Here is a 12,500-nt window from a genome sequence, read left to right as displayed (position 1 = left end):
AGAAAATTCTCTGGACCCACCCATGAATGATAATAATGATGATATCTATACCATAAAGGATAATAGCAAATGATAATAACAACAATAAATATCATAGTCTTCATCATCATCATATTAATGTTATTATTAATAATGATGATAGTAATAGTCATAATGATAACAATGACAATAATAGCAATAATCGCAACAACAACAATAATGATAATGATGATAACAACAAAGACAACAACAGCAATAATAATAATATAATTATTATAATAACAAAAATAATAGTAACTATAATAGCATTGCCATTCCTGAATCACAAAAAGCATTATTGACAGAGAAATATCAATTACATCAAGAAAATGAGAAAAAAATAACAGCTACAGCAAAATCAATATAAAGCAGAGAAAAAAATAATGACCAGAGCAAAATGAAAAGGAGAAAAAAACATCAACATGCAAAGAAAACACAGTTATATTATGAAAAAAGATAATGAAATTGATAGATAAAAAATGAAAAGAGAGAGAGAGAGAGAGAGAGAGAGAGAGAGAGAGAGAGAGAGAGAGAGAGAGAGAGAGAGAGAGAGAGAGAGAGAGAGAGAGAGAGAGAGAGAGAGAGAGAGAGAGAGAGAGAGAGAGAGAGAGAGAGAGAGAGAGAGAGAGAGAGAGAGAGAGAGAGAGAGAGAGAGAGAGAGAGAGAGAGAGAGAGAGAGAGAGAGAGAGAGAGAGAGAGAGAATGGCTAAGTCGGCAAAATCAAAAGGAGAAAAACAAACAACAACAAGCAAAGAAAACACAGTTATGTAATTAAAAAAGATGAAATTGATAGATAAAAAATGCAAACGAGAGAGAGACAGACAGAGGCAGAGACAGAGACAGACAGACACAGACACAGACACAGACACAGACACAGAGACAGAGAAAAACAGAGACAAACAGAGACAGAGAGAATGGCTAAGTGGGCCCTGCAATCCCGTTTTCTCCGCCTTGACTTCGCCGCGTGCGTGTCTTGGCGTGTCGACGAGGGTGGGCTGTGGTCTTCACTTTTATCTTGAGATAAGGAAAGGACGTGGGATTTTATTCATTAACCAAGTTTGTGTTTGGTTTCTGAGGACAGTTCATGGATGTATGGGAAATGTTGTTCGGTTGCTAAGGAGGACTTGAAAGAAATAAAGGACGTGGAGGTTCAAGTGTCTTTTTTAGGTATTTTATAGAAGGAAAAGGTTTGTATGTTTATAGTCATTGTCTTTATTGTTTTAGAAGTTGTTCAGATGGTCAGTGAGAAGAGGGATGATAAATGGTTGAAAGACCTTTAGAGTGACTTTCAATGTTATACTTTTTTGATGTTAGCACATACAAACGTCATTTTGGGGGAATAAGTACGAACCTAACCTAAGCTAACCTAACCTAACCTTATCCATATAGAATTATTGTGTGGATCCCCCCCCCCCATTCCTGACAAAGTTGGCCCATATTGCAGGTGAGGTTCCAGGAAAATTGTGGGAAAAATATGCATAGAAAACAGTAAAATACATACCTATAGGAATACACAATGAATGTCACTGTAGTATATAATGCAGGGGGTTGCACCCCCTGTGACTCCTCCCCCTGGAGGCTGCCGCCCCTGTGACTCTTCCCCCTGGCAGTTGCTGCCCCCAGTCTCTGGCCAGGCAGAAAAATATTCATCACGTAAGTATGTCAGGATAGAATGTGAGAGAATCACCCTCCTAGCTGAGTGGCATGTATCAGTCAGGTTAGCACTTTATGATTCCCAGGTTATATATTGCCATGTTCACCCTGTAAGTTGTACGCTCTATCCTGCCATGAATATGTAGCGGATTCTTTGTTTTCCTGGATAGGAGTAAGGGGACACAATCTCCCAAGAGGAGTTTGCAGGGGGTACAATCAGCGCTATGGTGAGATATTATATTCATTATGTTATACGATTGCTATTTTACCCTGCAATTTCCCTGGTACCTTTTAGGCCTGTACATGCTATCAGGGCCAAGAATGTGGGGGTTTGGGGGGGTTCTGTGGCATATATGCTACGCATATTTGTACTTCCACTTTGAGGGGAATCCATTGATACCTATATTGTGGCGATTGGTTATGCGAAAGTATTAAGAAAAATTACTGAGATGGTGAATGTTCATGACATACTGACAGTGACCTATAAGAGAGACACTTTTTTTCCTATTAATGAAGACTGATATGTCTTTTTAATTCATGCTGGTCTGTGGTGAATGGCCTTAGAAATCCAGTATAGTAGTGACAAGGTATCAGTTAATTGCTTTGACACTTGTTGCTCTGCCAAAAGCCAACAAACCTGCCATACTTATATTTTGGCAAGACAGAGTTCGACTGAGTCTGTCCATGATGTCTGTACATAAGTTCATTGTCAACTAGCCACCACTTTTATGGCAGAATAGGTGATCACAAAAGAAAATCTCAAAAAGGTGGAAGTGGTGAATATTTGTAGGCAGCTGCCAGAGCGCCAGTAGGCAGAGATGCCATGTTGTGTGGTGCTAAGCCAGTCGCAAATGCATGGGTGTCTTTTGAATATTTACTTAAGATGACAAATTCCAATAAGTATTGTTATAGATACTGATATTCTTTATTTGATAAGCCTGCCTCTTTGTGGCAAAAGTTAATGTTAATGTACGAAGTTCATAACTTGGCAGCCAGTTACATAGTGTAAAAATATTAGAATTGGATCATCTGTCTTAGACCCTATGAACCTATGTTAGATCTACTATGGTCTTTACAGAAGGAGCCTTTGTTGGCAAGAATGACAACACCAGAAGCATGGAGATCTTTGGAAGAAGCTGCATGGGGCCCAATGCCGAGTTTAGGGCCAGAGTGGATGGGAAAGTCAAGTGCTAGTGACTCTGGGTACTTATTGATGTTGACAGATGGTTGTGGTGTCTGGGGCGAGAGGAAAACTGCAGACTATGTTCTAGAAAAGGCAGAAGTAAGTTCATTTTTGTCAGGGTGCATGATACTAGTTCATAAGATTTATCTGTGTAAAAAGAGGAAATTGTATTGTAGCCATAGTTAGTAGGAATGTTATTTGTTAATGCAGGTAACGTAGGTTCTAATGAAAAGGGAGGATAAAAATTTGATATAGATTGGAATTATCAAATGACATTTATATATATTTTCTTTGAAAAATAGGAGTGGGCACCTTGCATAGAAGCAGGTATCAAAGAACTGTCAGGTTTGGTTCTGGATGAGGTGAAGAAGTTGAATGTGAAAGTGCAGTGGAGAGAAGACAGAAAGACCATGACCCTAAACCTCTCATCCAGACTCAATGATCTGGCATTTAAATGGATCTTCACATTGAACAGATTGTCTGATGATCTGGTAGGTATTTGTGTTATATATTTTTTTTCTCTTTTCATGATTAATTGTTATTTTTATTGTTACTATTTATTTATGTTTTTCATGATACCTTGTTCTCCCTCTTTACCCAGTGTTGGCTGAATTACTATATGTAGCTTAATTCCAGCCAGATGCCAGATCCAAAGAGTTTTTATTGTTTTTATTATTTTTTTCCTATACTTAGTTGTCAATGTTTTTTTTTTCAGTTTCGTGAACATTGGTCAGTACCACTAGTTATACAAATGCATCATATGGGTATGTTGATTAAACAGCTGAATACAGACCTTAAAAAGAAGACTGAACAATTAAAGGAACTTACACCTGATAGTAAAAATAACAGTAAGTATTATGAAATATAATTTTCTTGATTTTTATTATTTCTAGAATGAACTGTATTCTATGTTACAAATGTAGAAAAAGTATGAATGAGAATTAATATATTCACAATACAAGAAATGTATTTCACTGGTTTTGAATCTCACTTCATCACAAATACATGCATTTCTGGAAAAAAAAAATATATGAAACTGGTTAAATGCATCACTTGTATTGTGAAGATATTTATTCTCATTTACATCTCTCCTATATTTCTAAAATATCATGGAACACTTCATGAAAACATTTACATAATTATTCACAGAAAATGCCAAACAGATTGATTGAACAGCTGATTATGATTATGATCCAGTAACTTGTAACTTTTTTCCTTTTTAAGTGATAGGAATGGAAAAAGTCACAAGATCTAATTATTTTTATGAACTTTTACAGAAACAGTTAGTAAAACTAAGAAGAAAGATGTGATAGATGCCTCAGTAGAAGCACTGATGGTGGAAGGCAATTGGACAGTACTGCAGGACCATCTTGTCAATTTTCCATTTATAATGAAACATTTATCAAGCAAAAGGTAAAGCCCGATTTGAATGACAATGCTGGTAGTATACATTATATATTATAGACAAGATGTTAACTATTATTCTGTTTTCCTAATGAAATACTAACCTTCTGTCTTTAGATGTAGTAATTTTACCCTTGATAGTAATCTTTTGCAAGAAACATGAAAATGTTTCATTCAGGAATGAAACTAAGCTTATGTCTTGCATACGTGCAGAAAAAGAAATTTTGAAGAAAGTGAGAATTCGCCAGGAGCTGATGCCAGTACTATTGCTACCAACAAAGGTCAAGTTAATGACAAGAAAAAAAGGGAGGTGAGTTTAACAAAGACATGCACACTTTGAATTTTTATTTATATATGGTAATGCTGTGGGAGAAATATGCTTGAGTCTTTAAAAGATTAAAGCATGTTCTGTGTTCAACACTGTGCAGTCACTGAATATTTGATTGCATTTATTTATCTACCTATATGTACTATATGAAGATGCCTGAGAGAATTTTGTGTATATTCCAAAACAGGAGGATGAAGAATTGGAGAGGCTGGAAAGGGAGAAAGAGAAGGAAAGGAGAGCCCAAATACAAGAACTTCAACAAGGACCACCATTAACACTGTCACCAAATAAGAAAAAGAAGAAGAAACTGAATATTTGATTAACCTTTGAAAAGTTTCTTTGTGATATTATTGTGATACATGAATGATGCAGATTTTCACTTGGTCACATGATTTTTTTTATGTTACGTGCTGTGAGCAATAGAGACTTACATAGAAGCCAGGAAATTAGTGTTATAGTTATAAAAAGTGCATTGGGATATTGCTTCACTGTATTTTTTATTTGCAGTTAAATATTAGGGCAATCACAATGTAACAGTTACAAGCAGCTACTTTTATAAAGTGATTTTTAGACATTTCCCAAGTGATGAAAGTACAAATGAGTATATAGTTGAATGTATGTGATTTTTATCTGTCATTTTATGGATGTCTTTTCTGATAACTTTTAGATGTAAGTTTTAGATGCTGAAATCTAAGGCATGAGCACTTAAAATGTAAGGACGAAGGGGCACTTCCTTAAATGATCAGTTACTCTGTAAATTATTATATTAAAGTTTTGTTGTATTTAATATTTGCATGTTCCCCTCCTCTTTATTATTATTATTGTTTGTTGTTTTTTACTGAAATTTAATAAAGGTTTCATTAGACCATAATGTCCAGTTTAAGGTGTGTAATACTAATATAATTGTAATGCACAGAAGTCTGGTTTCTGGTTTGAAACCAAAGTATTGCTATGCAAAATGTTCATGTATTGAAAGAAAGTGCGTCAAAACAACAGAATATTATTGTTGTTGATATTTTTGATATAGCAAGTTTGTAAGGTGCTTCTACAGTGCCTTTGAAGATTGTTATTGAAACATTTTATATAAGATATTCTTATTGGAGCTTAATCTCTTTATTGTATTTTGCTGTGCAATCCGTACATTCATTGGACTAGTCTTATACCCTTTTATGATCACCAGTCAGACTTCATTACATATTTTAAAGGAATATATTTAACAAACTACTTCCTAATATATATTTCAAATAAAGAGCAAAGAAGTATACATCTTTTATTCCAACCTGTTTGTTTTAGTGCATCAATTCTTTTTCAGACCAGACTATCATGTCAGGACAATCACTGAATTTTCAATTTTAGTGATGTTTTTAATTGTTTTAAGGTTTTTGATGGTACCTTCAGCATCCGATGATTTGATATTTTTCATAAAGGTTTAAGGATTTGAGTGGTTTCACATATATTTTCTTTTTTAAAGTGTTAGTGAATTTGTCTTTCATTTTTTTTTATCTTGTACATTTTCATGTTTAGGTTTTTCTTCTTCCACCTTTTCAAAATTTTATTCATACTCCCATTACCCAGATTGGCTTTGTAACTATATATAGTATTTTAAACTTTTATTCCTGAACAGATGTCAGCAACCTTTGGCATGAGTGCCAGACTTGGCAAGCAGAGCACTTGTCTATGGCACACTATTTATTTCAGAGGAGCAAAGAAAAAAGTCAAACGGCAAAATATTAGAGAGAGAGAGAGAGAGAGAGAGAAAGTCTTATTATTATGGTCCGCTAAATTTTAGAATCGAGAAATGTTAGAAACTACTGCGAATGATCATGCAGTCTCCACATTAAGTTCCAGGACACCACTGTCTGATAAAATCAGGTAAATGAAGAAAGTAGCATCTGTGTCCAGATATTAATATGGTGAGTATAATTCTAAAATTATAAGACCTACATATTTCTTGTTACAAAGAATACTAAAAGCTACAAAAATATTACATTTATGTTATGCATGTGCAGGAAAATACACTTGGGTATACAGTTCTAAAATAAACTGGCATGCAAGATTATGAATAAGAAGACATTAATTATCAACTGGCACACTATGTTCAAAAGGTTGCCGACCCCTGTTCTAGAACCTGTAAATCACTACTATGCAGACGTTCATTAATTAGATATTTCAGATGATCCAAAGTGTTCTAAGACAGTTAATAGGTAGGGACAGTAAATCCTTCCCTGATTTTCCAGTTTAATGGTAGGTTATTTTGCTTCGATTCTTAGCATCGAATAGTAATTTGTACACCAGAGTAATGACAAAGCAAAGCAAAGCAAAAAAAAAAAAAAAAAAATGGATATGGGTATCGATTACAGATACTCTTAGCACCCATTAAATGTTTAAAGAAAAGGAAAGGAAAAAAAGAAAGCTGTAAATAAATCAGGTCAGTTTCTTATGATTTTTGTTAGTTATGAAAATCTTTTTTCTCATATCAGTGCTTTGCATACTGAAAAGTATCCCACATTCTACTTCAAAAGTAGAAGTATATACACATTATTTTATTCAGAATATAACGTTGGGGAAATAAAAGCAATGAAGATTATAATCCTATGATTATGCAGAAAAAAATAAAGAAATGTGTTTAAGCTTTACTGAATAAAGATAGACACTTTTAACACTCTTTACTATACAATAAGCTTTTAATATTATATTAGCAGTGTGTTAGGTGCGAAAGTTTAAACCTGTTATAATCATTACAGGTATCACGTAGTCTTCTTCTAAGGTAGATGAATACTACCTTAGAAATTGATATAAAAGTATATAGTATCTCCCTGAATCAAAAAAAGTTCATATTTCCAGATTAGATGTACGATGAACTTCTTTAATATATAAGATCAATGAATGTTTATTTTGAAATTCGCGCTTAAGTTATCAGCTGTGCCTTTTGGTTAGTACATATTTCGCATGTGTTCATTTACCTGATATACAATGAAATCATTATAATGAGAGTTATGATATATATTGATAATTTTCTAAAGTATCTATTTATTTTAAAGTTAATATCTACAGATTGTTAACGTATTTAGAAGTCAGTTAAAGAATTAAAAGAGGCTCTTATCTTCCCGGAAAAATGACGTAAATAAAGTAATGAAACTCCTTTGTAGTACAAGAAAATAAATTCGCAAATAATTTCGATATTCTATTTAAGGCCTTTTGGATTTATGAAAAAATATTATCTAAATATATATTAGGAAAAAATCAAGGCATAATTATTCCAGCTCGGATATGCTAGACGAGAGAGTTTGTTTTGACCGGCCAGCTGACTGTAAACAATCCGTGTTGGCAGATCCCTAATGTCTGGCAGTTCCATCGCCGTCTGTCAGGATGGCCAGCCCTCGCACACGTCGGGTCCTTGCCGAAATTAAGCCCAAAGATGAGAATAGTGTAAGTACATGAGATCGAGATGTGTTGACTTAAAACCGTGTGTGTTTGGAAGATTATTATGTCATAATGGTGCTGTTAGTGGGTCAAATTCGTTTCAGGGTCACAGCCTGACCTCTAGGCATTCGAGACTGGGTCATCAGTACTCGAGGTGATGATGCTGGGCACGGGGGAGAACCATGTCCATGCCCAATTTTATACCAGGGACATGCTAGTGACTTATTTTAGCATTAAAACATGCCCTCTTGGGAAATATCTGCAAGTGATCGAAAGAGAATTAGAGTTATATAATTTAAGATAATGGAGAATATGGTAAACATATGGGAATATAGAGCCCATAGAACCCACATAAATTAAATATAAAGGTCAGCTTTCAAAATTCAGTCAGGATTATGTAAACTTGGAGATTTCAGGGCTGGGGAACATGCCAGAGACAAAGGCCTTTGTTTTAGGAATCTGTTGGATGCAAACTTCATAAATGTATGACTGGAACAGCTTTTGTGACATAATGTTCTCTGACAGTGAGCATTTTCAACTAAGAAAATGCACATTTGTATTGAAAATGGTGTAGTTTTCTTCAATTTGATGTATTCTTTCATTTGAGAGGAATAGAAGTAGATGAATATCATAAAAAGGACTGCTTGTTGGTTGGTAATAAATGAAGACCACTATCTTTACAATGTCACTGATTATCCACATGGAACTATTGTTGATAATGCTGGCTTGTGTGTGTGTTCAAGTACATGTGCCTGCCTGCCTATCTACCTATCTATCTATCTATCTATCTGTCTTGACATATTTAGATAAGTATGAATGAGAAGTAATATCTCCACAATAGAAGTGATGTCTTTGACTGGTTTTGAATACATCTTCATCAGAAATACATGTATTTCTAAGAAAGATATATTTGAAACTGGTTACTTGTATTGTGAAGATATTCATCTCATTCATACATTTCCATAATATACATGTATGTAAACATATATATATGTGTGTGTTTGTGTGTGTGTTTGTGTGTGTGTTTGTGTGTGTGTTTGTGTGTGTGTTTGTGTGTGTGTTTGTGTGTGTTTGTTTGTGTGTTTGTGTGTGTGTGTGTGTGTGTGTGTGTGTGTGTGTGTGTGTGTGTGTGTGTGTGTGTGTGTGTGTGTATGTGTATGTGTATGTGTATGTGTATGTGTATGTGTATGTGTATGTGTATGTGTATGTGTATGTGTATGTGTATGTGTATGTGTGTGTGTGTGTGTGTGTGTGTGTGTGTGTGTGTGTGTGTGTGTGTGTGTGTGTGTGTGTGTGTGTGTGTGTGTGTGTGTGTGTGTGTGGGTGTGTGTTTTTGCGTGTGTTTGTGTTGGGGTTTCTGCGTGTGTTTGTGTTTGTGTGTGTGTGTTTGTGTGTGTGTGTGTATATATATGTGTATATATGTATGTGTATATATGTATAGATATGTATGTGTATATATGTATGTATATATGTGTATATATGTGTATATGTATATGTATATGTATATGTATATATATATATATATATATTATGTATATATATGTATATATATGTATATGTGTGTGTGTGTGTGTGTGTGTGTGTGTGTGTGTGTGTGTGTGTGTGTGTGTGTGTGTGTGTGTGTGTGTGTGTGTGTATCTATCTATCTATCTATCTATCTGTATATATATATATATATATATATATATATATATATATATATATATATATATATATATATCTGTGTTTGTGTTTGTATTTGTGTGTTTGTGTGTGTGTATGTGCATGTGCATGTGTTTGTGATACATTAACACTGAAACATTCAGAGATATTAGAGATAAAAGATTTAGAAAATGTTTTACATGTTGATGAATTATTAGGATATTAGATTAGAAACTAACGTGTCCTCATTTACTTTGACAATTGAAAATACTGAACTAGAGAAAAAGTACAAGGTACATATTTTTCACTGAATGGTAATTTCACTTGCCTTGAAAACCAAGGATTTTGGTTATGTTGATGGAGGCTTAATGACCTTCTGCACATATGTTCATACTCTGTACAGTTGTTCTTTGTGGTGGGTTCCTGGTTGACTTCCCTGTTCAGTTTTGTCTTCTAGTAAGTTTACCATGTTTATATTGGGAAAAGAGTAAACAGAGATGAAAATGAGAAAGTCGGGATGAAATGAAAAGGAGAGTGAAGAAAGTGATGGGTAAAATGAACAATATATTATAGGATAGAGCATGTAGGCATGGAGAAAGGCAAATAGATATATTCAGGAAAGAAATATTTGTAAGTAAGATAGGGACGAGATGAATGGAAATATTTGAGTAAGAAGTAGAGCCAATTAAACACAGATTAGTATATGATTTTTTTTTTTTGTAAGGGGAGTGTATTCAAAAGTTTTGGTAGTATATGATTATGTATAATTGTTTAGACATTGGTTAGTGTGAGAGATTGATATTAAAGACTAATACTAAGAGGTAATTTGCGATGAAATATGACCTACCGATACTTTATATTTAAGAATGAATTAATAGATGAAATATAGATTTAGTAGTATAATGCAGATTTAGGAATGTAATGCTCATCCTTTGTCTCTTCAGCAATGCTTTGAATGTGGAACCCATAATCCACAATGGTCGTCTGTAACCTATGGGATATGGATTTGTCTGGAATGCTCAGGAAAACACAGAGGCCTTGGAGTGCACTTGTCCTTTGTCAGGTCTATAACTATGGACAAGTGGAAGGACATAGAACTTGAGAAGATGAAGGTTAGTGTCTTATAGCAATGAATATCTTATCCAATGTATATTGATCCTTTTATGGAGTATATTGGCTTGGTGATATATATTCAGCTATTGTTTTGATTCTAGATATCTGCATCTAGAATGCAAGTGTGTGGATGATGATATTTTTCATCTATTTTAAGAACAAATAGAAATGCCATATATTTAAAAGTTTATTTTTTGAAAATGGATTACTTCTGAGCGTATGTTATTTGGTGCTTTTGAATTTAGGTTGGTGGAAACAGGAAAGCCAAGGATTTCCTCTTTAGTCAATCAGATTACGATCATCAGGCCCCACTGCAACAGAAGTATAACACCCGAGCTGCTGCTCTCTACAGAGATAAGGTGAGTAATCTTATTGTTATTGTTGAAGAAGTTTTGCCCATATCCTTTATAATTGATATTAAAGACTACTATATTATATGTATCAGAGACTTCATTCACTGATTTGCCATGGTTACCCTTAGATCACTTCTTTAGCCCAAGGGAAATCATGGAGTGTAGAATCTTCACAGGCAAAAAACCATCAATCGACAACAATCCCAAAGTCAGTCTCTACGCCGGCATTCAAGTCAGGAGGTATGTCTTTTCTCTCAAATGATTTTTATCTGGATGAGAGAGCAATCTGCCTCAGCTTTTTGATTATAAGTAATTGTGTACTTTGTGATGGAAGCTGAGGAACTTGGGGAAAAAATCATCCTTTTAGAATGTAATGAATTTTCTTGAAAGATGTATGGCGCTGTCAGTATTAAAGAAATTAAATCTGAATGATATACATTTTTCAGGCATCAGGAATTTTAACAAAATTTGAAATTAACTAATATAATGAATGTATTGTTGCAATTCTGCAGATTATTATGGAAAAACAAAAACAAATGATTACTATGTTTTTGTTCTCTTAAAGTTGAAATAAAGGGTAGGACAACAGAAATACATTGGCAATATAGCTAGAGGTAACTAATTAAATTCCCTTTGCCATAGCTTCTGATATCTAATGACATTTCCCTGCTGGCATGCTAAGTTTGCATAAGGACCTCTGCCAAGCACCAGGGATTTTTACTATGTGCCTTTAATGTGTATATTAATTCTTAGTATTTTGTGTACTTTAGTTTGTTGTCTACTTTTACATTATTTAAACTTTGATTCCAGAATCTTGTAGCCATAGAAAGCACCTATTCTGATGTACTGATAAGATACTGACAGCAAGCAAATTGTCCATTTCTCTATGTACACTGCATTTCCTTGCACACAAAACACATAATTCAACAAAAGAAGCATTTATCTTGAATAGATGTTTATAACTTGCATTATTCAACACATGAGTGATAAAGTTATGATGTAAATAAAGAAGAATGACAAGCATTTTTAACTGTGTTATTACAACTCGCAGGACAGAATAGCTATGCATCCAATGGCTATGGTTACGGTGGTGGTGGTGGAGGTGGGGGGGGTGGGGGCTACCAAGACTACCAAGGAGGATACCAAGGAGGCTTCACCGACCCCAGTTTGAAGACCCAGACTGAAGCTTTCTTTGAACGCATCCAAAATGAGAATGCCAGCAGGCCAGAGTAAGTCAACTCATTGGGTTTTTGATTTGATGTATGTTTACCACATATGGACATGCACTCACACACTCACTCTGACTCTCACTCTTACTTGCATTTGCACACACTTGCACTTACACTAATGCTAATACACACACTTGCACATGTACATTTGCATG

General features: G+C 34.4%; 2 protein-coding genes across 5 annotated transcripts in view; both read left to right on the top strand.

Moving 5' to 3' along the window:
- The first annotated feature begins 961 nt into the window (after window positions 1–961).
- LOC113815317 (non-homologous end-joining factor 1) lies at window positions 962–5,848 on the top strand. 4 transcript variants are annotated; one of them, XM_070128645.1, is made up of 7 exons: window positions 962–1,185; window positions 2,750–2,953; window positions 3,157–3,345; window positions 3,570–3,702; window positions 4,132–4,267; window positions 4,472–4,568; window positions 4,774–5,848. In XM_070128645.1, the coding sequence occupies exons 2-7, from the start codon at window positions 2,771–2,773 to the stop codon at window positions 4,903–4,905; spliced, it is 870 nt and encodes a 289-aa protein (XP_069984746.1). In that variant the 5' UTR covers window positions 962–1,185; window positions 2,750–2,770; the 3' UTR covers window positions 4,906–5,848. The 4 variants fall into 4 exon arrangements, with proteins under 4 accessions (XP_069984746.1, XP_027223210.2, XP_027223209.2 ...); XM_027367409.2 differs by having other exon boundaries at window positions 962–1,205; window positions 2,753–2,953; XM_027367408.2 differs by having other exon boundaries at window positions 963–1,205.
- Window positions 5,849–7,873: 2,025 nt separating this feature from the next.
- The window catches only part of ArfGAP1 (ADP-ribosylation factor GTPase-activating protein 1), a gene marked incomplete in the record, with an annotated part of 21,350 nt that continues 16,723 nt past the window's right edge, over window positions 7,874–12,500 (top strand). The window contains 5 exon segments of the mRNA XM_070128709.1: window positions 7,874–8,015; window positions 10,595–10,762; window positions 11,009–11,122; window positions 11,245–11,356; window positions 12,168–12,345. Coding sequence (XP_069984810.1) covers window positions 7,956–8,015; window positions 10,595–10,762; window positions 11,009–11,122; window positions 11,245–11,356; window positions 12,168–12,345 — 632 coding nt within the window.

The sequence above is a fragment of the Penaeus vannamei genome, chromosome 13 (assembly GCF_042767895.1).
Source record: "Penaeus vannamei isolate JL-2024 chromosome 13, ASM4276789v1, whole genome shotgun sequence".
Lineage (NCBI taxonomy): Eukaryota > Metazoa > Arthropoda > Malacostraca > Decapoda > Penaeidae > Penaeus > Penaeus vannamei.
This window is presented reverse-complemented; position numbering and strand designations above follow the sequence as displayed.

Coding starts and splice junctions, on each gene's coding strand:
- LOC113815317 (XM_070128645.1), top strand. CDS start 2,771: ATGACAACACCAGAAGCATGGAGATCTTTGGAAGAAGCTGCATGGGGC. Junction 2,954..3,156: donor ATGTTCTAGAAAAGGCAGAA/GTAAGTTCATTT, acceptor TTTGAAAAATAG/GAGTGGGCACCTTGCATAGA. Junction 3,703..4,131: donor ACCTGATAGTAAAAATAACA/GTAAGTATTATG, acceptor GAACTTTTACAG/AAACAGTTAGTAAAACTAAG.